The sequence below is a fragment of the Akebia trifoliata genome, chromosome 14 (genome assembly GCF_017979445.1).
Source record: "Akebia trifoliata isolate Shusen 1 chromosome 14, ASM1797944v1, whole genome shotgun sequence".
NCBI classification, from domain to species: Eukaryota; Viridiplantae; Streptophyta; class Magnoliopsida; order Ranunculales; family Lardizabalaceae; genus Akebia; species Akebia trifoliata.
This window is the reverse complement of record NC_141388.1, coordinates 8,515,104-8,541,848: the sequence shown is the minus strand read 5'-3', so window position 1 is coordinate 8,541,848 and position 26,745 is coordinate 8,515,104. Positions and strand designations below refer to the sequence as shown.

The 26,745-nt window shown below is 35.6% G+C and overlaps 2 protein-coding genes across 6 annotated transcripts; one reads left to right on the top strand and one right to left on the bottom strand.

The window, feature by feature from the left end:
- The first annotated feature begins 753 nt into the window (after positions 1–753).
- LOC147386026 (transcription factor LHW-like) lies at positions 754–10,976 on the top strand. Of its 5 annotated transcripts, XM_086422862.1 has the most exons (12): positions 755–1,108; positions 1,201–1,981; positions 4,212–4,427; positions 6,085–6,163; positions 6,270–6,311; positions 7,505–7,564; positions 8,394–8,499; positions 8,914–9,587; positions 9,680–9,781; positions 10,102–10,248; positions 10,447–10,572; positions 10,672–10,976. In XM_086422862.1, the coding sequence occupies exons 2-12, from the start codon at positions 1,884–1,886 to the stop codon at positions 10,768–10,770; spliced, it is 1,749 nt and encodes a 582-aa protein (XP_086278988.1). In that variant the 5' UTR covers positions 755–1,108; positions 1,201–1,883; the 3' UTR covers positions 10,771–10,976. The 5 variants fall into 5 exon arrangements, with proteins under 5 accessions (XP_086278984.1, XP_086278988.1, XP_086278986.1 ...); XM_086422858.1 differs by having other exon boundaries at positions 754–1,108; positions 8,394–9,587; XM_086422860.1 differs by lacking the exon at positions 755–1,108 and having other exon boundaries at positions 1,899–1,981; positions 4,212–4,269; positions 4,343–4,427; positions 8,394–9,587.
- Positions 10,977–12,054: 1,078 nt separating this feature from the next.
- LOC147386025 (BTB/POZ and MATH domain-containing protein 3-like) lies at positions 12,055–18,540 on the bottom strand. The gene is made up of 4 exons (XM_086422863.1): positions 17,809–18,540; positions 15,122–15,470; positions 14,733–15,009; positions 12,055–12,436 (listed from the first exon to the last, which is right to left on the bottom strand). Exons 1-4 carry the CDS (start codon positions 18,225–18,227, stop codon positions 12,237–12,239), a joined length of 1,245 nt encoding a protein of 414 aa, XP_086278989.1. The 5' UTR covers positions 18,228–18,540; the 3' UTR covers positions 12,055–12,236.
- Between the last annotated feature and the right edge of the window lie 8,205 nt (positions 18,541–26,745).

Here is a 26,745-nt window from a genome sequence, read left to right as displayed (position 1 = left end):
ATTTGGATAGTGCTGCTGAACTGATTTAACTATCAGGCCCGACTAGGTTAAGACCCGATTCGTGTTTATGGTTGGGCTTGAAAGTTTGGACGATGTGTGCAATAATTATATTATAATTTTATTTTTAATATATCTAAAAGTATTATAGTTTAAATTGGACTCGATTAGAGTATTTGCAACTCAAATCTTGATTTCTAATCTCAATTTAACGTCTCATCCATGGACGAGACCGAGTTGTCTCAGACAAGTCAACTTGTCTTAGATGAGAAAAATCATTTAACTTGGTTTTAAATGATTGATTTACATATATTTAAATTGAAATGATTATAATTTTTTGCTAAAATAAAGTAGAGTAGAAGATGTTTAGTCATAAAATCATATTTTATTTATATAATAAAGATTTAAATTCTAATTTTTTTTATAAATTATTTTAATTAAAATTTGAAAAATCCCGATTGACTCAGTCAAGACTTTTGATTTGATTAAATCAAGGACAATATGCTAGCAATTAAATTGGAAAAAATCTAAATCTAAAGGTTTTTAGCCCAAAAATATATTACCGTACAAGCTGTCGGTCCAAGGGACCAACCACCTTAGCCATATATAATTGTCATCCAAAGTCCAAAACTTAATGTGGGCCCGGAATCCAACTCTCCATAATCGAATTATAAAATTTGATTCTGAATATATTTGAAATCCGACGAGAGACGAAGGGAGAAAGTGGCGCGCACAGTGTCAACTATCAGTATTTAAAGGTTCTCTGGTGGAGGCATTAAGTAGAGAGAGAGAGAGAGATTTGTATGTCCGATCTTGTTCTTCGTCTCTGTTTCTTCGAGAAAATAGGGGCAAGAATTAGTGATCTTATAGATTACTGTTTCTGATTTTGACTTACAGATTTTCGAAAATTAGACTCTCTTACAGTAATCGAAGATCGAATTTCTTTGTTGTCCGACTTTTTTCTGGGAAAACTGTTGAATTGTGGAGATCGAATCATCAAAGAAAATTTCTATTTCTGCGTGTTGAGGTTTCTTCGGAGTTCCAACGGAGATGGAAGGGACTGAGTTTCATAGTTTTTGACAGTCTTTGAAGCTGAAACAGTCGAGTATTGGTAAGTAGGAGAATCATTTCGGTTTTAATTAGTTCAAATTCTTTGTCTGTTCTCCTCAGATTTTAATTTGATTTAACTTTTGATTTCTGTAGGATTTCCTCATTTCTTGGGCAAAATCTGTATAAGAACGGTTGAGAATTGTTGAAATCTTCGAGTGTTCGAGCTCTCCGAATTCGTAGTCCAAAGGCTGTAGAGAACGAATTATTTCTTTAGTTCTTCGGATTTTGTTTGGTTGGAGAAGTGTTTCGAGACAGCAAACATGTTGCCATTTGAAAAAAACCAGTGGAGTAGTTTAGTTAATGTGATTCTATCCTGATTTCTAAGGAAAAAAAAGATTGGAAATACTTGGCGGTGAAATTCAAAATTACAGTAATTCTGCTTGAGAGAAAGCAGAGGAGCTCGATACTGGAATTGCGGATATTCACTTAAAAGCGCAATCTTGCCTTTATATCCCTTCACACTTCGCTGTAACTTCATGGCATATTTGTTTTTCCAGAAGGATCTAGATATGAAGCTATCTATTGTTTCCAGTGTTCATTAAGTGCATATAAATCGCCTTGTAAACGAATTAATACCAATCGTTCTTGAGAAAGGGGGGAAACAATGGGTTGTTTGTTGATGGGTTCTACAGGACCACCAATAAAACGGCGAGCTGGTTTGCGTTGGAAACAAGCAGGACGTAGTTCATACAGAGGCAGCTAGGGAACAGCAGATTTTTTATTTGATAAGTTTGTTTTGATATTTTGAGGCATTTTTTTCCCCTCAATATTAACAGATGGGAACTACTGCGCTGAGGCAGTTATTCAGGAGTCTTTGCAATAATTCGCAGTGGGAATATGCAGTCTTTTGGAAGCTCAAGCACCAAAGCCGAATGTAAGTTTTTTTTTCTTTCCAAACCATTGGTTTTAGCCATATTTCTGTGTCAATTAATGGACATGTTTTTAGCTTCTTGGAACTAATGTGCAAGTTCAAACACAATGGAATCAAGTTTTGTGCTGATGGTTTTCATTATTTAAGGGGCATGCATGTTTCCTAAATCTATTGTGAACTATGGATCTCAAAATCTGCATAAGATGGCAGTCTTAAACTTATACACAACGAATGCATGGTTTTCTCTATGAACTGCAAAATTAGATGCTAGAGATGCATGCCAAAGGATAAATCAGGACGGAACCTTGAATCTTTTTTTTCAAAAATATTTAGGTACTGTGATCTATTTAAGCTCTCTTCCTTTAATTTTAGATGCTATCTTACTTATAAAAGAAATATTTAGTGTATGTTTGGTAACACTTCTGAAGTCTAGTTTCTGTTTTTTGGAATCTGGAATTTGAAGTCTTGTTCTGAAAAAGTTGTTTGTTTATCATTTTAAAAAGCTTTTGGTTACAAACAAAATTTTAAAACATAATGGTCATTTTGATAATATTACCCTTTTGTAATTTTAATAAATTGTTAACCGAAAAACGTAACATGTTATGCATAATGAAACCATCCACACATTTAATTTCGATTTCTAATAAATCAAACACCCAAAAAGTATTGTTTTCAAATTGAATTCATACTTGAGAAATAATATTCCGACATGGTAATACTCAAACAATAAACAATCATGAGCGATATTTCTTGGGTTTTTATATAACAGAATTTAAATAAATAAAATGCACTGTACATTATCTTGTAAATGTTAATTTTGCAGTAGAATTGAAACAGTAACACTACAAAAGAATTCCATTAGAATAGAGAGAAATACAAGTAGACTTCATAGAGGATAGAAATCTGAAACACCAGCAACATAAATAGATTCTAGTTTTTAAAAAAGTACAAATTTAACAAATAAAATCAAAAGGAAAAGTGGAGAGACCTTGACAGTACAGTTGTAAAGGAAGAAGAGGTAGAAGAGAAAGGAGAGGTAGAAAAGTTAAAAATTAGGGTTTTAGGATTTGTATAAAGAGGGGATAAGTGATAGAAATCATTGTTTTGAGGAGGGTATTTTAGGAAAAAATAATAATTTAGAATTCAGAAATTTCATCCAACGTCCCCCCCCCCCCCCCCCCACCCCATTTGTTGAACCAAAAGTTTTGAATTTTGGTTCTTAAGGCTGAAATCTGAAACGAAACAAATGACAATAAAGCTTCTGAATTCTGAATTTTAAAGGTGGACCACCTCCATTCAGACTTCAGAAGTGTTACCAAACACACACTTAGATATTATCACGATGACACTCTGGTTTTCTATGCTTGTCATTGGTATCCAACAACACTTGCTAGAGGCATAGTTAGTAAGTCGGGATTCGGGAATCAGTCGGAAAGGGAAAAATTTGGTAAAATAGGGGGAAAATCATTAAAATAAAAATAAAAATAGACAATGAATCAGGCTAGGCTTAAGTTTGTATAATTGTTCATACTTGGCGGTGTTCTCATATTATATCACCAAATCTCATATTAAACCCCAATAGTAAATCACCAAACCCCTGTATAGATATCATCCTTGCATCCACAACAAGTAACCACAAGTGCACAATACATTCAAGGTTAAAATTATTTAAAATATAAAAATATTCAATGTCTTCCTCTTTATCTAATGCTTCATCAATTAATGGTCATCATCATCTTCATCAAGGTCATCTTCTCTTACTAGTGCTTCAATTTCATCTTTTGTTTTATTTCAATTTAATCACAAAGTTCGTAATTTAATCAAGAAGTTTCTAAAAATCATGATTTATTATAAAAGTCATGATTAAATTGGTGAAGGAAAAAGTCATGATTTAATTGCGACTTGTTCAGCAAGTCAGAGAATTTGGTGACCATGGCTGATTCTGCAGTTCTCTTAGCGATGAGAAAGAATCAAGTCAATCAACAATCTGCCCTTGGCTATTTCTCGGGAAGTGTGAGATTTAAACAATTCTCTTTTAGCATATGGCTTGGAAATGAATAAATTAACATGACATTAATCAAGTTACTGGGCTTCTGGATTTGTTAGAATGTGTACAGAGAAGTTGCATGCAACACAAAGATAACATATACAATTGTTAAGGACATCATTTTCTGAGGAATACTGAACACCAGTTCTTGTATTGATTTTTTAACTAAGATTTGTTCTATTTTAGGTTTTTGTCCTGGGAGGATGGGTATTGTGATCATCCAAAACCAAAAGAATCTATGGAATCTATGGAAGGTATGTCAGACAATGTTTGTTTCGGTGAGACGACTGGAATTAATACTTTTGACTGTGAAAACAGTACATTTGATGGAGACTCTGCGGGATATCCAATCAGACTGGCTGTAGCAAGTATGTCGTGTGTACAATACACACTGGGGGAGGGGTATGTTTATTTGCTCCACTCTTATAACTGCAAATTACATTTCTCTTTGATTTGTAAAAAATAAACAGTTATGTGCATGCATAATGATAGTATTTTACCATCTATGCTAGTTGGCACCTTCAATGAAAGCATATTATGGAAACATGACGTCTTTGCAATGATGAATGTGTTACGAGTGGGGCTCACAATGACATTGCAATAAATTCTAATTCCTAAGAGTTGCAAGAGAATATTTAATGACGTTACTCCTCAAATCTTTTGGACTGGAGCATTTAAAACTGCACCTAATAAAATCAATGGGCTGCCATGACATGGTTGTAAGGCCCGGCTGAGACCAAATTGACTTGCCCGAGTCATCCTGGTCTCAATGGAGGCTTGCTTGTATATTGCCTAGTTGATTTATGTGCATCAAACTGAATTGGATTTATCTATGCCTCTTCAGTTGACTTGGATAAATTGGCCATTGTTGAGTTCTTTAGGGAAGAAAAATAGCCCTAATTTGTATTTGATCCTCCATGACACAGGTCTTGATGATCACTTAGATGATCCACACCCCGAGACCAAGACTTTGAACTGTGCTTCCTAGTCTTGATCAGGTGATTATTGTCTTATACGAAGGAATAACAACTAATTGACATAAGCCAGTCCTGGGAAAAGTGTTATGGACCTTATGGTGTCATAGTATAAGTTTTGGGAGATTAGGGTGAGGCCTCAATTGGTTGTGTATAAGATATGGATTGCTAATACATATTTTTGGCATCAAATTTAATCTTTTTTATTTTTGGGTTTCTATGTTTAGGCATTGTATAGTAAGGTTCTATGCATTTCTACAGTGTACATGTGCACTGTGATAGAACAAGTTAATGAATAATGGTCTGCTATGGGTAGCCATATTAGACATAATAGCCTCTACATAAGCAAGATCTGTGTGGTCGTTTGACCAATATACGCTCATACTTTTACATATTAGGAACTAATATGAGATTTTGATCCCGTTCATTTTCTTTCTTCTTTTATACTTTCTTTGTCATAAAGTGATGTCTGGGTATGAAAAATTAGCACCCCCCTCTCCCAACACAATGGTATAAAGTGTTAAAAACCTGCCATTATGCTTATGAATGTGACACACCATACACATGAATTTGTGTAAAGTCTGGCATAAGAAGATCAATTTACATTCAATGATAAAGATCAGCATATACTAGTCTAGAGTTCACTTTCTTATCTGAAACAGTGAAACAGTAATCATTATTCATGAAATGACCATGGTATGTGAGAATGGCATAACATATTGTAGTAATAATTGTTGAAAAAATCAGATCATGTGAGGATTACATAATGAATTTGCAGAAACCTCTAGTCTAACAATGTAACATGGTCAGAACTTACCAGATTGCTTAGGTCACCTACAAATCCAGGCACTTGTCTTACCCCGTTTAGCCTAGGCTTATGGTCATTGTTTTGATTCTTGCTTGGGTCCCTAACAATACCAAACTAGTTCTAATTGTGAGTCAGTTTTCTTAGAGGCAAGCTACAAAAATGAATTATAAAATGTTATCTGTAGAGGATTCTGTTAGAATGTTAGCTACAAGACACATAAAGTTTCAGTGGAGAATAACATTACCTGTGAAACTTATTTATGTTTATTATCAATCAGGGTTGTTGGGACAGTGGCGTCCACAGGGAAGCATTACTGGGTTTTCGCTGATGAATTCAACTCTGAATTACTTCATGAGGTGAGAGACCCTAAGTTATCAAATTTTCAGACCAAGAAGTTCAATTATTATTCTGCAATAGCCTGGAAAAAATACCAGAAATTTATTTTATTCTTATAATTTACAGTATCCAGATGAATGGCAACTCCAGCTTGCAGTAGGTATCAAGGTAACAACTTCCTACTTATTTACTATATATAACAGACTGCACACTTTTGTGATGTTTAACATTTTGGTCACTTTTTTTTCCCCAGAAATTCCCCTATGCAATCAACTTATGATAGTACCATTACTTAGAAAGATTTGTAATTTTATATAGTACTTGTGTGATATTTTTTAAAACATATTTTGTTAAAGAGACAACTTAAACCTACTTTATTGCAACCAACCATACCTATTTCTCTAAAAGTACTTTGGTTTTTTATTTTCAGATTTTTCAAAATGCCAGATCTTCCAATTTGTAAGTTGGTATTTGATAAAAGAGTTAGGATCCAGAACGGTGTCCCATTCCTATAATAAAGGTAAGGTGTCTACATGGCATGTTTTTGTTGGAGTTTAAAACACCTAGGGCTCTTAACCAAGCCGTCCACATAGCCCGATGTGTTTGAAGTCCAATAAATATGTGCCACTTAGACACCTAACATTGTTATAGGAACGGGACACCGTTCTGGAATGCGACTCCCAATAAAAATGGTACTCTTAGAAAGCTTTCGCTGAGATCTTTACAGTGATAGCTATATTAAATGTTTTTATTTGACTATAAAGTTGTTATTGATATGGAAATTTCCTATAATACCCTTAGAAATTTGACTTTTTTACGTTCACAATAATATATGCATAAGTAATATAGTTATTTTTCCTACCAATTTAACTCTGGGATAATTTTTTTTATCTAATTAAACTTACATTACATGGATGGGTGTTAGGTCCTACAAAGAATAGTGTCGGATTCAAGAAACCCTATAAAATAGGGTTCATGGAACTAATTTATGATTTTATGTAACAATAATGAAAACTGTAGATCATGCGGTGCATATCTTGTGATATTTTTCATGTAATGATAGACAAGTGAATCCATTTATTTACTTATAAGATAAAAAAATATAGAATAAATGTATTTGGTGCAAAATGTGCTTCAAAGAAATATCAATTGAAAGGAGTAGAACTCATAATCTCCACTAAATACTATCTTCTCAATGAGGGGGGAAAAAGGACAAGTGATGCGGTAGAGTGTGGTGTGTTGGATAAGCCTCTATATATATATTTGCTAAATGAGCCTCCTTGTATATACGCATATATGTATCTCCAAATTTCTCATTTTTTATAGAGGTTTTATTGACTGGAGATCTAATGGTCTTGCAGACTATCTTGCTTGTACCTGTTATTCCACTTGGAGTTGTACAACTTGGCTCATTGGAAACGGTGTGTGTGACTATTTTTTGCTCCATAGAGTGATTGTAGAACTAATAGCTGAGGCCAGATGTTTCATGGTCCACTGTAAATGGTCTCAGAGCTCCAACTTTGGGGATCCTTGCAATCTACGATGCATTGAATATGCTGATATAAGCAACACACAGGTTGTTTTATCTAAATTCTTTTCTAGCTTGGATTGCGGGATACAAGGTGTTGGAACCCATATGTCCACTTAATAAATTATTTTTATGTTAACCTTCTGTCAACATGAATTAAGCTCAACACCTTTCCTATCACGGTTGTCCTGTTAGTGTGACAAGTTTGAAAATGTTCACTTTAAAGTGATCCATACACGATTTAGAATAGTTTTATGCCAAATGTGATGTCTTCGTGACAACAATACATATATGTAATGTTATATTTGCCAATTAATTTCTGTCAAGAGAAAGGCAAACTAAAAATGGAAGAAAAAAATGTGAAATTCAGAAGCATTGCACCAGAACCATCAAGCCTTGTAACAAGACAAATTGTTCAACTTAGGTACTTGACCCATATAGAAGAATCCAATGTAATGTAACTGATAGACCATAGTAGGGTCTCCAAATAGTAAAGCTGTGCACACGGCATGCAAGCAAGGGTAGTAGTATGTACTAAATGATGGATCCGACCTTAGGTCTTCTAAGTTGGGTTCCGTTGGACGATTGTGGCCAACCAACTTCTTGGACCTACAACTCAAGACCTCATATCATCCCACCATATTTTTCCTCTATACACAATGAAACTCACATCTGCAAGTATTTCATCTAACATATGGTTTTCTCCTCCATGTAAACATCAGGTCACTGAGGATCCAGTGTTAGTGGCTCATATCAAGGATACATTCAACACCCTCCAACATGTTCCAGAGGCATCTATGCCTTTTATCTTAAGCAGGGATCTCCCAGGTTGGTCACCATCAACTCTGACTTCTCTTCTCCTGGAGAACTCAGCTGATATATCATCTAATACCAATCACACGCTGAACACAATCCAGTCAGAACTACTGGAAGAAACAGATCTAACGGCACTTGATGGTATTCAAACAACATTGAACAAACTATCAACAGTAAATGCTGACCTTACGTCACAGTTCATCAGTCAAGATAATTTTCAAGCCCGAGAAACAAATATTGATTGCATGAGGGATGCTGAGTTTAGGGCTCTATCAGAGGGTCCGATTGCATTATCATTTCCACAGAGTCATATTTCCAATCCTAACTATTTGAATATGACAGGGAGTAACATAGACAACTTTTCTTGTCTGGAGGAAGATTTAAAGACTTTCGGTTTTAATCTCACCAAATTTGGATTTGCTGCAGACACTAACATGAGTATGACCTTTTGCTCATCGGATTATATGCTGGATCAACCATTGGGGATGGAAACTTGCGAGGAGACAGATCATAACAGTATCTGTGACTTTTTAAGTTTTCCCCCGGAATCCGAGCTACACAAAGCACTTGGTCCAGCTTTCCAGAAAAGCCGCAATGAGTATCTTTGGAACCCAACTGTTTTAGGTGAAAATTTATGTAGCTCAAGCCTGATCTGCCATACAGATCTCGACGAGGGTATTGGGCCATCGCTTGGTGATGCAGAAAATCTCTTGGATGCATTGGTTGCCAATGTTTATGATGCTTCAGGTGATACTGCGTCTAATAGATCTAACAGTGTCAGATCACCTACTACCTCATCAGGAGTATTTGATGCTACGTTCCAAACGCATCAGAGTCAATCTGGAAGCAGTGGCTTGGTAGGAGAAGATAAAGGTCCACGGAGCGGCTCTTCATTGAAGAACATGACAAGCAACTTGATTGATGAAGAGCAGCATAAAAAGGGACATGGATTTATAGAGTCTAGAAAGGGTAACAAGTTACCTCACATTGGCAAAAGAAAGGCCAAACATGGTAATGTTCAAAGGCCACGTCCGAAGGACAGACAGATGATCCAAGATCGGGTGAAGGAGCTACGAGAACTTGTCCCAAATAGTGCAAAGGTAGATTAATCTCTTTAGGGTTTGTCCTCAATGTGATTCTAGTATTGTGCATTAGTTTGTGACTGATTCTGTTCATCTGTGTGATGATACAGTGTAGCATTGATGCTCTGTTAAATCAAACCATAAAGCACATGGTATTCTTAAGAAGCGTGTCCAACCAAGCTGAGAAGTTGAGTCAATGCAGGCATCCAAAGGTGCGATATTGTTGAGCCAAATTATGCCATAAAACGCTAATGAAAAAATAACAGTAACCTCTTGTAATGCCACATAGGAATACAAGCTTTACTGCCAAAATTTTGGAGGAACCCTCTTAGTAACATGGCACGTGGCTTTTTGTATTTATTGCACACCCTTGCTTTTTCATTAATATTTGAGATACCTCCTTAAAGGAGAGGGTTCTACCAAAATTTTGAAGCAGGATGGTCGCTTCAAAGTTCTTTTCCTTTTATTTTCTCCTCCATCTAAACTCATGATTGACCCCAAACAGTAGGAAATTAACTGAAAGTGTCTGCAGGTTGTTGCTAGTAGGAACTGGAAATCATCTGAAACACAGGGTCATCAGAACGGTGCGAGCTGGGCTTTTGAATTCGGAAGCCAATTTGGACTATGCCCAATTGTTGTCAAGGACCTTGACCATCCAGGAAACAACATGCTCATAGAGGTCTGTTCCATTACTGGCAACCCTAGATAGTGCATGCATGATCCATGTACGACGCCATAATTTTGTGACCCCAAACACAATGAATTGGATTCCTATATCGATCTCAATTATTTATTTATTTTTTTTCCATTAACCGTGGGTTTTATTTTGAAATACTCTGGAGTGGAATTGATCTGACTGTCCCCTGATCTATCACAGATGCTATGTGAGGAGCATGGACTGTTCTTGGAAATCGCTCAGGTCATCCAAGAATTGGAGCTGACTATCTTGAAAGGAGTAATGGAAAACCGTTCCGATAAAATGTGGGCTCAATTCATTGTTGAGGTATCAAACAGAGTGTTGTGAGATCTCTCTTTATATTTATAACTTATCATTCATAATCGTATAATATTGAATCATAATCACGTTTGTGATGGAATTCAGACTTCGAGAGGCTTCCAGAGAATGGATATCTTCTGGCCTTTGATGCGGCTCTTGCAAAAGAACAGATACATACAAGCATGTTCTGAGGCCAAGAGGTGAATTTCGTAGGTCCATGTGTTACTATTTCATGGCGTTTGAAATAATCCTACTGAATTGTATTAATAACTATGACTAGAGTGATTTAAGTTGATATCTCAGATAAATTATATTTGTATGATAGACAATGGGCTGTGCTCATGGTGCCAGTCCTCTGTGTATTCTGGAGAATGGTATCACTGTTGGATTAAGATTTTTTTTTCTGAGTCTTTTTTAACAAGCATGTGATGACTGTTCGACGGACGGTCACCTATTTATTTAGTCAACCTACAAAACTATACAGCTCATGTTTGTCTTCGGAAAAGAGATTCAGGATGGAAATCAATGAGATTGGCATTAAGCTTCTTTTGAATGTCCATCCATTAACCAAAATTATATGAATTTGGAGTACATATAAGGGGGAAACAAGAGATGATTAAATCCAAGATAAATTTAAATGTGCTCCAAGCAGAAACACAAGGTCATTTGGTATTTATGGAAGGTCTTATCTCTTAAGTTGCCTGATTTACAAATCCATAAACTACTTTATAGCTACATCTCACAACTCACTCACCTTTTTATAGTAGATTGAAAATTGGTCGCATTTGTAAATTAGTTTGTGATACCTCATAGTCGATACCTTATTTCACTGATTTGAAACTATTCAATGACTCCTGTCTAGAGCCACTAACGAAGAAAACAAAAGTAATATAATTATTCCCTCCAACCACTTGTACATTCTAAATAAAAATGCATACTTTTATGAGAAGATCTCTTATCATTCTAAAAACCCCATCAAAGATAATTTAAATTTATAAAAGTAAAAAAAAAAAAATCAACACGCAGGTGCACCTAAATAGCCTTTCCCCTCTTCCAAATTTTGGCAATTGTTGTAGATATCATGGTGTTGAAACTCGTTTTGACATCTTGTCCATGAACAAGACCAAGTCGTCTTGGACAAGTTTTTCAATATGTTTAGTTGTCTTCTTCAACAATGAGAAAAATGAACTATAGTTTTAAATCTCATTCAATACATTTGACATGTCTATCCATCTTGTTGGGGGACGATACCAACACATATCGGATGAGATTTAAAACCTTGGTAGATATGGGGATATATATTACAGGAGCTGATTTGATTTCTCCCACTGCACTGTATGGGGATGTATAGGATAGCTTGGATTATATTATTGGAGTTACATTTACGTCAATTTTGGATTATATTAAGGGTGCTGATTTTGGGTTCTCCCACTGCACTATCAGTCTGTATTTGTCATGAGAGAGAGAGAGAGAGAGAGAGAGAGAGAGTTGAAAAAACCAAGTCACTTTCTCAGATAAAGCTTTATATAAAAGCCAGATCAGCAGCCCAGAGGCATTTCAATTCTCAACTACTACTGAGCTAAAGAGAATCTCTTTTTCTTTAAACACAATGTATGGCCATCATATTAGCACAAAATAGCGCCCCTACAAAATAATGTGATTGGCTTTAACTAGAGCCGCCTCCGAATGTGCCTGCCATTAGGATCCATCAGGTGCTCTAAATTGAGGCCGATGACGCTGCTGCTGTTCCTTTTCCCACTCAACAGCAGGCTTGACTCTTCGTCCACCACAGCAATCGTCTCCAACAGCTCTGCCAGTAGTGATGGGCAGCTTTCTTCCAAGTACCCAAATCCTTCTGACTGCATAACCGCTGCACAATACAAGAAGCACCCCAAAATAAATAAATTTTTGATGAACATACAATGCCAATTTGTCAGTAAACAAAAGAGACAGAGTAAAGAACTGCTTGAGATTAGAAAAGTATTACAAAATATAACTCCAGGTGAATGCCTTCTAAAATCTAACATTGCAGAGCTTTAAAAGAAAAGGATCCGGTCTTAACTTAAGAAATGAAATTGATTAAAGATCTGACAGAAATTTACATTTAGGACTAACAGTGTAATCCAATTCATGCTTGGCAAACTCAAACACCAATTTACTTGTTGCAGAACAATCTGTTTGCTCAGCAAAACCATACAGAAGTACACCAAAGCTCCTTCATACCAGTGTTATCCAGACTCAAAACATCGAATGTATGTTAAGTTGGAGATTTGAGGATTCACTTGAGACACATCATGCACAAACCCAATATTGTTAAATAGCATATGTGACCATGTGTATGACCAGCACATGCTGTTTGCATATGCCATTTCACACAGCGCATATGCGGTGACATATGCTGCAGGGGGGGGGCGAGAGGAAAAAATGCAGAAAATGTTTCAAGTCCTGATTCTTGAGTAGCTTAATTTTTTCCTTAAGTCTTGAGAGTTGAGAGAGACTTGAACTTTGGGAGTTATAGCGTAGAGTAGAGATTAGAGAATATTTATAATTATGTGAGAATGTATTAGAAAAAGTAATGAGATTTTAAAGAGTTAGAGGCTTTGTGAGAGTAAGAAAGAAATTAGGTGGAAGAGATGTTATAAAAGGAGTATTGGGGGGTAGAAGTGGGATATTTATAACAGAAAAATGAGTTTAAGCTTAAAAAAGAAAAAAGAAAATCTGTGTCCAAGTATGACCATTGGACAGTATGCCATCACATACAAAAATATGTCATTGCATATTGTGCAATGGGATATTTTGGGTGTCAGAGATTGCATTTTGACAACACTGCACAAGCCCAAGCCTTTTTTTTTTGTTGGTAAGCAAGCAAGTTTTTAGTTAGTAACTTAGTAGGTGAAGAGGCCGGTTTTGAACCCAGGTCGTATCATCAACACTCAAAACTTTACCCAACTTCGCAAGCTGGCACCTTCATCCACAATCCCAAACTTGAAAAGAAGGGTGTCAAAATATATCCTCTCCCCTCCCTTCTAAGATAAAGATTTGGTTTGTATAGTCTCCCTCCCTCTATACTCTAAAAAAGAGTCACAACCTCATCGTCAAACTCTCACAAACCAACAGACTAGGTCTGAAATACCATTAAAAATGTAGGCAATCCAATAGTTATTTGAAGGATATGCATTACGAATAAAATTCCACTACCCCCTCTCATCGATTCCCCCCCCCCCCCCCCCCGCGCGCGCGCGCGCAAGTTATTACCATGGATCGTAAGTGTAGAGATGTGGCATTCCTTTAATCACTCAACCCAGGATTGTGATCTCTAACTCGTCCCCTCCAATATCACAAACCAGTGGTGCTCAACCTTTGCATTTGATCTTCTGATTTTCACATGATGAAAGGAGAATCACTGATTAATTTTAGCAAGCGCATATATTGCACATTCCACATCCTCCAATTATGTATTAATGGCATCTGATTCACATTGAATCGTCAAACTTCAAAAACAGGACGATCTAAGAAGTGATCCATGGTAATTGATTCTGCTACTACTCACATTGTTGAAGAGTGGGATTTCAGTTGAAATAGTAATCAAAGCCCTGCTAAGGCTTTTAGGAATATAGGCGTCAACCTCTGCTGCATTAGTTGATACTTGATGCTGCCTAGTGTTCACTCACAATCAAGCAATGATTATTGTGCCCCTCAAGTATGATGAGGCACCCCCTTCCCACCCACACCTACACCCAAACACGTGAATGTGAGATGAAAACTCCAATAGTTTCATGTAGAGACCCTCGCATTATATTTTCTCTTGGAATTTCTGTTTTTCCCATTTAATGAAAGTTCCCCCCAGACTGCAACATGGGTCCTACACATTCAGTTAAAAGTAAACTACATGCTATACAACCTAAGCCAATTCTAGGGGCAAAGCTGCTGATTTTTTATTCAAAGGGCGTGAATTCTTTATAATGTATGGGATGAAAGTGATTCTCCTACGATTTGTTATCCATCTTGAGATCACAATCAGATATTGAAAAACAAATGCAAGAATATTTTGGACATTTACAATATGCAATTGGTGCATGTGAAGGAATTGAAAATGCTTTTATAAATCAAATTTTGGAGTGCATGACCCAAAAATGCATTGCTCAAATTATATGGATAAGGAATACCTCCCAAGTTTCCTGGAGCAGCTGCAAATTTTAAACAGACAGTTTTCAGTTGCAAACAATGGTGCTGCTCTGCTAGTGCCAGTGTTGTCGCTACAGTGTTTGCAGTGACTTCTTCACATAATTTTGCTTCACATAAAAGTTTCAGTCGATCCAAACCAAAGCGATCTGCTGCAGCTAAGAGATGCTGCACCATTAATGTAGACGTGCATACAGGGACTGAGCCTGCAAGTTCATGCATATCAGGAAACTCATCTGAGTACATAAATAGGAGCATGGCCTGCAAAAGAACATGTAAGGTCCATCTTAGTCACCAAAAGAAGTAAAACAAATAGAAAGCATATGAGAAATGGAAAATTGACAACAGAAATAAGAGATTCGAGAATTATTACCTTGAAAACAGAGGGTTCAACATCCTCCACTACTACTTTATCCATGTTTGGGTTTCCAATCATCCCAAAAAACTGGGCTTTAAATACCGGAGAGCGAGCAGCAAGTATCAACTTATGAGCTTTGAACGTATCTTCGCCAACCTCAAAAATTATATCAGAACCAATGCCGGATTCCAGCATCTCCTTGAGATTTTGACCCATGTCTGATGGTGGTATGGGAATGGTATAATCTTTGGGTCCCTCACTACGAGTTCTAACAACTCCCACAGTGCATTGCATGGCAAGGCAATCATCTTTGAGAAAATCTGACGTCTCTAAAGTTGTTCTTTTAAAGAATCTCTTATAACCCCTGAAACAAATGCAACAAATTAATTTTCACACAAAATCAAGTGCTGAAATACTGACATGTAATCTCGATAAAGGTATTACAGGTTGGAACAATTTTAATTTGTGAGCGAGTTCCAGCCATGGGGTTACATTAGACAGAGTCATACACAATGCATTGATGCAATCAAGACTGAACCAATGAGTAGCTCATATGCAATGATTATTTATAACATTGAACACTTACAAAAAGGAAATGTATTGTCAAAATTATAACTCAAATTTTAAAAACAGTAAAGAACTACCAATGCTCTGAAGTTATAAGTTAATATTTTCTTTCTTTCTTTTCCCAAAGTAATAAATCTTCTATGAAGAATAAACAAAACAAGATCACACTATCTTTTACCCACAATTTGGATAGATTATGGTTTTTAATCAATGCTTTTCAGATTCTATCACCAGCCACCAAAACCAAGATGACTCAAAAGAGTCATCTTGGATTGGGTGATTCTTTCAACGTGCTAGGAGATGTTGGAGTTGTTGACTTGCTTAGATAACATGCCAGGAAATTCAACAAGAGAAGACTCGAGAGTTTGGGACACTAATAGCAAAGGGTTATTCTCGGTGAGGGACTTTTATAATGACTTAAATAAAAGTGGGGACCCAACCTTCCCACATGTGGCATTCTTTGCGTGGACAGATGTGAAGGAGAGGATTCTAACGGAAGATAAGTTGAAGAAAAGAGGTTTTTGTGGCCCCAAACTGTTGTTTCATGTTCCTGTTAAATTTTTTTTGATCGATAAAGATAATTTATTGATAAGAAAATAGGGGGTCGAGGTGACCAACCCAAAACAAAGGGGACCAACCAAACAAAAGAAAGAGCGAAACAAAAGGAAATCGACCCTTGAGTTAGACCCACTATAACAAAACACACCCTGTCCCAACGCACGACAAAGTCTTCAAAGAAGACCCCCTTGAAGTCCTTGTAAAGTTTACACCAAGAAAACAAGATCTCCAAAATAGAAAGAATTAATCCTTTCATAGTAGACACCTTCCCCTCGAAGATACAACGATTGCGTTCTTTCCAAATACCCCAACAAATTGCAAACGGAATTAGAAACCATAGAATCCGTTTAGAAAGCAAGAATGAGGTTCCCCAAGCTAACCAAGATTCCTGTTAAATGAGGAATCGGTAAATCATCTCCTATTGCATTGCCCCTTGGCAAAAGAGGTGTGGGTTCACTTTTTCTCCTTGTTTGGAGTGAATTCTTATATGTCGGGTATCGTGTGAGATGTTTTTGGGGAGTAGATTCAGTTGGGAAGTGGGTTTCGTTCTTCTAAAAGGCTGTTATAGAGCTTAACTCTGTTCGCGATTACTTGGGATGTATAGAAGGAAAGAAATGCTAGAATCTTCAAAAGAAATGAGCAGTCATCTCAAGAGCTATGTTTGTCAATCCTTGGGCTTTTGTTCTTTTAGTGCAAGATCTTTAAGGAGTTCAAAGGGGTTTTTTCTAGGGCTTCATGGTTTGCTTGGAGTTTGTTTGTAATCTACCAAAGGTTTAGCTCGGTGTTTTTTGTTTTGTTTCTTGTCATTTCTTGTGTTTTCCTTTTTGGGGTTGGTCAGCTTGACCTCTCCTTTTTGTTTGCTGTTTTTTTTTTCTGCTATTAATAAGAAAAAAAAAAAAGAACACGTTCAAAGGATTTGATAAATATACATTTATAATTAAGAAACAGTTTCTCTTCAGTTGTAGACTGGATTAATAAATCTGCAATAACAAAATCTCATTTCATAGATGCATACATTTAAATTCTTAAATATTTATATTAAAAAGACCAAAACCCATCTATACTGGTTTTAAAAGAGGAGATTTTTCAAAATCTCAGACAAGACAAGTCATTGAGTTGGGTGAATCACAGTGGAGATCTAGCTAGTATGCCTCAGAGTCTCATCTAAAAGATTTAAAAGCAAGGAATAGATTTGAGAGTTTATCCATAGTACATTAACCAAATATATCAATTCAAGAAGAAAACCCATATAAAGAATAACAAAGTTTAACAAAACCATATCTATGAATTTGAAGAAGAAAGTTAAGAAACCCTATTTGAAATAAAACACATTATCCACACTAAACTCTCTCTTTTTAAAACCCTAATTCAGAACAAAAAGATTACAACATGCTTCCTCTATACTTCAAAATATCAAGCCAAGAAGAAAACCCATAGAAAGAAACCCAAAGTTCAACAAAACATATCTATCAATTTGAAGAAGAAAGTTAAGAAACCCAATTTCTTCAAATAAAACACATTTTCCACACTAAAATATCATTAAAAAACCCCTAATTCAGAACCAAAAAGATTATTACCACATGCTTCCTCTATACTTCAAAGTATATGGACCGCTCTCTAATGCTCGATCGAAGTGACTATGAACCTTATGCTTCCCTTTCCCACTCTGATCCAACAATGTCAATTCGAACAACGCCCTCACGTCAGTACCATCGCTCACAAGTGCGATAAACGCTGAAACATACATCGAATTATCCTCGAGATTCTTACCATCAGGATAGAAGTAAATTGCCCATTCGTACCCTCCAACCGTGAAGGTGTCACTCGATATGTATTTCCCAGCACCCATCCCCTTCGCAAGAGAGTAACCTTTGATCGAGTACTCATGCGAGCCATTCACCGTCTCATTAATGGATTTCGAGGAAGAATCTTGTGTTGCATCAGAAATTGAAAATCTTCTCTTGTTTCCTGTAAGATTGGTGTGGAATTTAGCCATTATTTCATCGAATTAACCAATTTGTGCTTTTTCTCTTAAACCTCCTCCTCTGGTTTGAAAGATCAAACCCTAGCATGTAAACCACAACCGCAAATCCCAAATCTGCAGAAATTGGTTTGGATTCTCATCGAATTTGATTGTTTTTTCGAACAATCTCTTTTTGAATACTGTGTTTTTGTTACGAAATCTTTCGATTTTGAAACAGAAACGAAACGATGCCCTAACCCTAATTACAAAAGGAAATTCTAGAAGCTTCGGCTACCATAGAAAGTGTGTATAACCGACGAAAAGAAGTCTGAGAAGGAACATTTACGGACTGAGGCTTTATAATGTTTTTTTTAACTGAAATTAAAAAAAACAAATCTCTCTAATTTACAAAAATATCTTTCTCGCGTTCGAATAGGATTCCGTGTTTTAAAAGTGTGTAAAAAACAGCGCAACCTTGATAGTGGGGTGGCTCTATTTGCACGCACCTAATTGGTCCATTGTAAGGAAAATTACTCTAAGTACCCTAATGGAGGGATTTATTTCTCAATAATCCCTGAGTTTTGCATGATTGTTTGATAGGATTTTTTTTTTTAATGGTCCTTCATTTGGCAAACTTGTCACTTTTTTATTCATTGTCAAGTTCACCACTTTTTATTTATTGTCGAACTCGACGTTTTATTTATTTAACGTCGAGTTCACAATTTTTAGTGTAAAGCTCACCTATTTTTATTTACTATTGAACTCAACACCTTTTATTTACTGTTGAGTTCAAATAAAAAGTGGTGAATTCGACACTAGTAAAACTCACCCATTTTCAATTTTCAATTTTTTTTTTTTAATAAAATACATAGAAAGATTGACTAAAAACTTGAGATAATGATTTATTTAGATGATTTCAACCCAAAAGAGTCATTCTTGATCGATTTTCATCTAAAAACTAAGAAAAAAATATTTGAAAAAATCTTAATTTTTTTACATACGTCTTCAAAATGATTGGAAAAAAAATTCTTTGAAAATTACATTTTTGTCCTTCTTAAATCTTATCCGGCAAAATGGAGTCTCCGAAACTCGATTGAGATGCCAAAAATCCAATTTTTGTATATGAAAATGATGAGTTTGAACAATTAAGGCATTCAATTACGAAAAATGTGAGAGATGAGGTCTAGGAACTGTTAAGAAAAGAAAATTTTATTAAATAGACAATTAAGAGATCGCTCAAAACCTAGGAACTATTTAGAAAAAAGTTCCTCCACCAAAGTCCTTTAAGTAATTTTCCCTTCATTGTGCCCATTTTAAGTGAAAAAATGTTGTAAAAAACAAATCATTTTACTATTTTTACCTTTTTCTATGTGCTCATTGCACCCACTATAACCTATTGATCAAAAAATCTACTTCTTCTTTCTTACCATATTTATTTCCTTTTGAGTTTTGTGAAAAGTTGAATCGATGTAGATTAAGTTTTAGGTTTTTTTTTCAAATTATCTTATTTCTTTGATTTTTTTTATTTTTTATTTTTTTGCATTTAATCACTTAAAACCTCCAAAACAATGATTTTGAATTGCAGAACTTAGAGATTTTTTTATTGATTTTGGTTTATAGATTTAGATAGAACTTGTTTCAGCAATTTCGGTAGGAACTACCTAACCTTACAAAACATATTTGGTAGGTACCTACGAACATAACTTTCTCAATTAAAATTTTGTGGTCGGTGTGCCAATACCAAATCTCTATGTATAGGATTGGTAAGTGCCTACTAAATATTGCAATAATGAGAAGTGTTTAGTAAGTGTAATGAGAACTAGACAAAAAAACAAGAATTGGGTGTATGTAATGAGACATTTTGTCTTTAAGGTGAGTATCACAAGTGAGTTGGGTATCGCAAGTAAGGGTTACAATGAGGCATTTAGGTGTGTGCAAATAGAGATACCCTAAATAGAACAAAGGCAAAACTAATACGAATGGGTGGACTATGATTGTATGAGGGTGTGTGCTCGCTCATTTATTGTCACACCATTTTTTTCATTTCACACACCAATTATATAATGTAATAGATGTCCAATGGATGGTATAACCATTTTCCTGAAAATTACTTAACTTTGCGGTAGGAATGTCTTTCTAACACAAATGGGTGGAGTATGACTGTATGAGGATTTGTGCTTACTCATTTCTTGGCACACCAGATTTTTTCTTTTCACACACCAATATATAATGTAATAGATGTCCAATGGATGGAATAACCATTTTTTTTTTCGAAAATTACTTAATACACTATGAGGTAGGAATGTCTTTCTAAATGCACCCTGAGTTTGGGTGATATCCTGACAACTCAATTAGTAAAATACCCCTTATCTAATAAAAGTACAAACCCAAATCCTCGCGATTGATGATTCAAAACATTGATCTCGATGATTCATGTTGGAAAGTTGAGATTGTCGATTGTAATAAGGTCAATATCAACAATTTGAATCATTGATCTCCATGATTCATGGCCAGACATCAAGATCAATAATTTAGAATCGTCGATGATTGTAAAAGTTCAATCTTAATGATTTGTACAAAGATTGATATCAACGATTTGTATTGTCGATGTAAACACCCTAAATTGCACGAGACCATCATGATGCAAAGCTCAAGGCCATCAATTGAAAAGCCTCTTACCAAAGTCTATATCTAAGTACAAACCCAAAGCACACTAACTTAGCCCATGTACTACTTGGGATAGATGACACTTATTCTTTTGTCCTCTCAAAAAGCTTTGTCACTTCCCAACTTCTCATAGGTCTCAACTTTCAAGAAAGATTGTCATTGGTGGATCAATGTTCAAAGTCTATTGGTGGGTTAACCCCTTTCTGAGAAACCCCTTTAATACTCCCGATATTCAAAATTGAGCAGAAAACATGCTTGAGACCCATGTAAATATATTGAAAATCTTGGGAATGGACAATTTTATCCTCACAAGGCAAAAGGCATCAAAGTACATGTACTAGGTTGCTTTTGCCACATATCACATTCTAAGATAATCCATTTTAAAAATATACATATGTCTATACATTTTTAGATATTTACATAAGAACCAATGATCAACTTTCCACATATTTATTTTTTATTCATGCTCTTAAAATCAATTTTTACTTAATACTTCAATTTTTTGCATCTGCCAATCTTTTTTAATATATTTAGACGAGAATCAAATACCACATTTTTTTTCCACTTGTTTCTCTCTCTCTCTCTCTCTCTCTCTCACATATTCATGCTCACAAAATGATTTTTCACCTAACACTTTTTTTTTCATTTGCCCTGTTTTTTAACATATTAACATGGGAAATAAAGACCACATTTTCACATGTCCCTCCCCTATCCATGCTTCCAAAACTACTTTTTTACCTAGCACTTTTTTTTTTCTTCACCATCAAGACCAAGCCATATGGCATTGCCCACATGGACTTAGCCACATAACTTGATCCTAGTGACCCGTGACATTTTTCTCATTTGCCCCTCAACAAATTTGAAAATCAAAAGGTAGTCTTTGCAAAATTCCTTTTGATTACCAATGTGTCTAGGGTTGAATCTTTTTGCCCATAAAAGTTTTTCCAAATTCTATAAAAAGAGGGCATCCCTTAAGCTGAGACAAGTCTTTTTCTTCACCTCAAACCTATGTCAAAATCCCTCCAAAGACTCTCTCACCCTCTACAGAACCGTATTACTCTCAAACCCCCTCCCTTTTCCTATTCATTCATCTTTTTCAACATCCATTAAGATTAGATAAAGTACAAGAAGAATAAGAAGAGAGAATAACAAGTTGGGTTAAAATAGATATTTTATAGTGTATTGCATTCCCCTATCCCTCTTCTACTCACTTACTCTCCATTATCTTTCTTTTAGATAACCTTAGATTGTAATAGAGAACTCTCATTCATTCACAATAGATTGAATTTAAACCTTATATAAGGAGGTTTGACCGAATATGTGGATGTTGAAGCCCTTCGTACCCTTGTCATTCCACCATGCATCATATTATGTACTTTGCACATACATTCAACATTCATGACAATGATGATAAAATGGGTCCCTCTCTATATGGAGAATTACAAAGTTTCTAGCCATGTTTATACATGCATTTTAAAAGCCATAGTACAAGGTGGTTTCATCAATGAAATGACCCTAAAAACCTAGGTCAACATTACACAAGTTTTCATGCATGCAATCTCGTCGTGTAGACATGCTATGGATATCCTTCTTAATAGGATAATCCTCTATGAAATGAGAACATCATTTCACTCACACGCACAAACTTCCATCTATTTACTTCATGACTGTAGACACCCCATTTTTGCATCCGCCTGATTAATCAACTCGTCAACCCGATCGCAATGATTCCTAATGATGGATGTGTATTCCATTGCTTTATTTTGTTATCCGATATGTTTCAGAAATCCGGATGAGGTATTTCGAATTGACAAAACCTTAGAAACCGCGCTACGTTAGGAAAATACGACCCCAGAAATATAGAAATCATCATCTTGCAGACCAAATAGAAGTTTCATGATAAAAATCACTAAAAATTGATCAAATTACCAAAATACCCTAACCTCAAAACAACCCTAGAGCCTACGTTACGCTTAGGAAAACTCTCTCGAACACATAAAATAACAAATCGAAATCAAATAAATCATTTCGTCAATTTTAACAGAATTTGACAAAATTACGAAAATGCCCCTCATAAAGTTTATGACCATTTCACACAAAAAATTTTATAAATGATACAAACTAATATTTCCATTGAATTTCTTACGAAAAATCGATTCTAAAACATCCTAGAACATTAAAAACCGACTTAAAACGTGAAAAGTCCTCTCCGGGGGCAAAACGGTAATTTCACAATTTTCATAATTAAAAAATTCGAAATTAATAAATAAAATATTAAATAATTAAAGTGAAACATTATTGAAATTAATTTAAAATTTTGAACCAAAGAAATCGATCAATCGGATTTTCAAGTAAAATTGTTGAGGGTTCGTGAGATATTTCTTTAAGGACCCCTCCATTTGGGGGTCCAAAGAATTAAAGATATTTTAGAGGGGGGTTCTCCAAAAATTAAAAGTCAATCAAGCAAGACTAAGGTCAAGGTATTAAAGTCAATCAAGTGAGACTAAAGTCAAAATTAAAGTCAATAAAGCAAGACTGAAGTCAAGATATTAAAAGTCAATCAATTAAGACTAAAGTCAAAACATTAAAAGTCAATCAAATAAGACCAAAAGTCATAATAGAGTTCTAATTAAATAATAACTCAATCTAATAGAATTCTAACTTAAAAACAATTCTACCTAAAACAATTCTAATTAAAACACAATTCTACCTAAAACAAGTCTAACTAAAACACAACTCTAATTAAAAGAACTCTAATTAAATACTAACTCTATCCAAATCAACCCCTAAAAACATATATAAATAGAGGTGCTCACACCCTATTTTCGTATAAAATCATAAACCCTAAGAGAAGTAGGTCTAAAAGTCCCCCTAGCCTCCCATAAACCTGAGTTTTGGAGTCCCAACTCCGTACCTAATATCCCTTCTTAGATTTTAGCTTAAAAAACACCTAAAACTCCTTCAAAAACACCCCAAAATCGATAATAAAATTTGAAGAATCCAGATCTAAGGAAGAGATACCTTGCCTCGGAGATCCGAATTTAGATCCGGAGACATAACGAAGTAAAGAGAACGGTACAAGGGGCTATTTTTGTCAGATCTGAGGGAATAGAACCGTTGCGTTCAAAGGTAAAATCTATTTTATTTTATTTTAATTTATTTTCTTTCTTTTTCTATCTAGGTTTTTGTTAGCAATGTAGACTTATTTGGGTTAAGTAGAGACCGGCATTGGCCGGGCGGGGTTGGTGCCTAACACCTTCCAACCACGTAATGTGATCCCCGGATTCAGTTTTTCTTCGTAGATTAGTATATTTGCCTTTTAAAGTCAAAATTTGGTTCCTAGACCGTAATAACTAGGTGGCGACTCCCAAACCTCAAGGGTCAAAAGCGGATCCACGCACTCCGCGGATCGAGGGCGCTTTCAGTGGCGACTCCACTGGGGACTATTGAGGATCAAACTTGAAAAACCCCAAGTATGGGAGCATTGCCAAGATGATCTAGTTTTTTTTATTATTTAGTTCGATTTATTTTATTTATTTTCTGTTTATTTATTTTTGTGACTTGATTGTGGATGATTTTGGGTATTGCATTTTTTCCCAATTAAAGATCACTTTTGATGACCCCTAAATAATGAAAGATTCAAATTGACCTATGAAAATGATAGAATGATGAAAGTTGGACAGAAATATTAAAACGTTTTTACAGAATATTCTAGTAAGAATTAAGTCTGGGAACCTCTTAATAAAACTTAGATCTTCTCGAGTAGATTAATTTAGAACCTGAGTTCACTCAATTTCGTTATCGGAAGCCTTAGATATCATCAATGCAAGTTCAATCTGTAAATCTGGAATTGTTGTTGAATGAAGGTTGGGATAGCAATGTTAAAACATTTTTATAGAATATTCTAATGAGAATTAAGTCTGGGCACCTATTAATAAAATGTAGATCTCATCGAGTAGATTAATTTAGAATCTGAGTTCACTCAATTTCGTTATCGGAAGCCTTAGATATCATCGATGCAAGTTTAATATGTAAATCTGAAATTATTTCTGAATGAAGGTTGGGACAGCAATGTTAAAACGTTTTTACAGAATATTCTAATGAGAACTAAGTCTGGCTACCTATTAATAAAATGTAGATCTCATCGAGTAGATTAATTTAGAATCTGAGTTCACTCAATTTCGTTATCAGAAGCCTTGGATATCATCGATGCAAGTTCAATCTGTAAATCTAGAATTATTTCTGAATGAAGGTTGGGACAGCAATGTTAAAACGTTTTTACAGAATATTCTAGTGAGAACTAAGTCTGGGCACCTATTAATAAAATGTAGATCTCATCGAGTAGATTAATTTAGAACTTGAGTTCACTCTATTTCGTTATCGAGAGCCTTAGATATCATCGATGCAAGTTCAGATTGTATTTTCCTAATTCACAGAAAATCTGAATTTATCTAATGTTGGCACAATTAATGTTCCTGAGAGTGAGCTCATCTCAACCATTGTCATTCTATCATCAATGTAACATCTATTGGAATCTCTCGATTTATTTTGGATCACCCAAAAGTGATCATTGATTGGATTTTAAAAATTATAAAAATTATGCCTATTGCAATGTTTGTTTGATCAATTATTATATGCATGCCATTCATTGATTTGCCATGATCTTGACAGATATATTTGTGATGTGTTTGCTTTCATCTTAATTTCGATGTGATGGGTTTTGTATTATTTTCTTGATCAATATTCATTTGATATCCATATGTGATGACATAATCTAGCCCATGGGCCCATGTATTTTGAAAAAGGCCCCGGGCACACCCCACCCTGTTTTGCACACACCACATGCACGTTTACTATTTTGCACACTTACACATCCTATATAGCCAACGTGGCACTAGTGCGTGGCCCGATCTCTTCGGAGATGTGACGTCATTCATGAAAACCACAACTTCAGTCACGTACCTTAGGGTATATCAAACTGGGGCATCAATACCGTCTGATCAGGTGATTCTGATAGATGTATTGATGCACCCAGGTTGGAGCGACCTAAGCCTTTGACCTATTGTGAGCCACACAGTCACATGTCCCGATTGCCAACGTAGTACTAGTACGTGGTCGGTCCCCTCGGGGGATGCCAAGCCATTTATGAAAGCTACAACTCTTGACTCGTACCCATAGGTATGTAAAAGATAATCTAAATATATCAATTGCACTTCTTGGTCAAAATCGGTGCCTAAGCAAGATGTTGCCCCGTTGTACCCTACTGTACGAGGGGGATAGACTACGTCTATTCTAGACGAAAGGTATTTAAGTGGGCCCTTGCTCAGCATTGTGCGTCGCCTCTCAACTGGAGATCAAACTGGCTGTTTTTGACTTTAGAGAAGTGAGTTAAGATTTTAGATTATCACCTATATGGTATATCAAACCAAGTCACCACGTATCGAGAGGTATATAGGTGTGCTTGGACAAGGGTGGCCAGATAAATTGCATTGCATGTAGTAAACATAGAGTCTAGAAGCTTTCCTATAGGTCACGACCTGAACTGACTATGGGTGTTCCCGGGTTGTTTTATTCAATCCAGCCAACAGGTAAGTGGGCGGACCGATCCAGAATAATCAAATAAAACCTGCAATATCAGTTCGACCAAATCAGTGGAATGTACCGATCAATTTGAACCAATTAAACCAGTTGGCCCAATTGACAAATGGATCAACTGATCAATTCCAAATCAGTTTGACTAATTGGTTTCATTTTTTAAGATCCAGACCACTTTGTATAGAAAGACTCAATCTTATGATCAAATTAATTTGTCTGATCAAAGGTTCAATCCCGATCAGGGGTAGACCCGTGTCTAACATTTTCTCACTTTCTTGGTCACCATAGA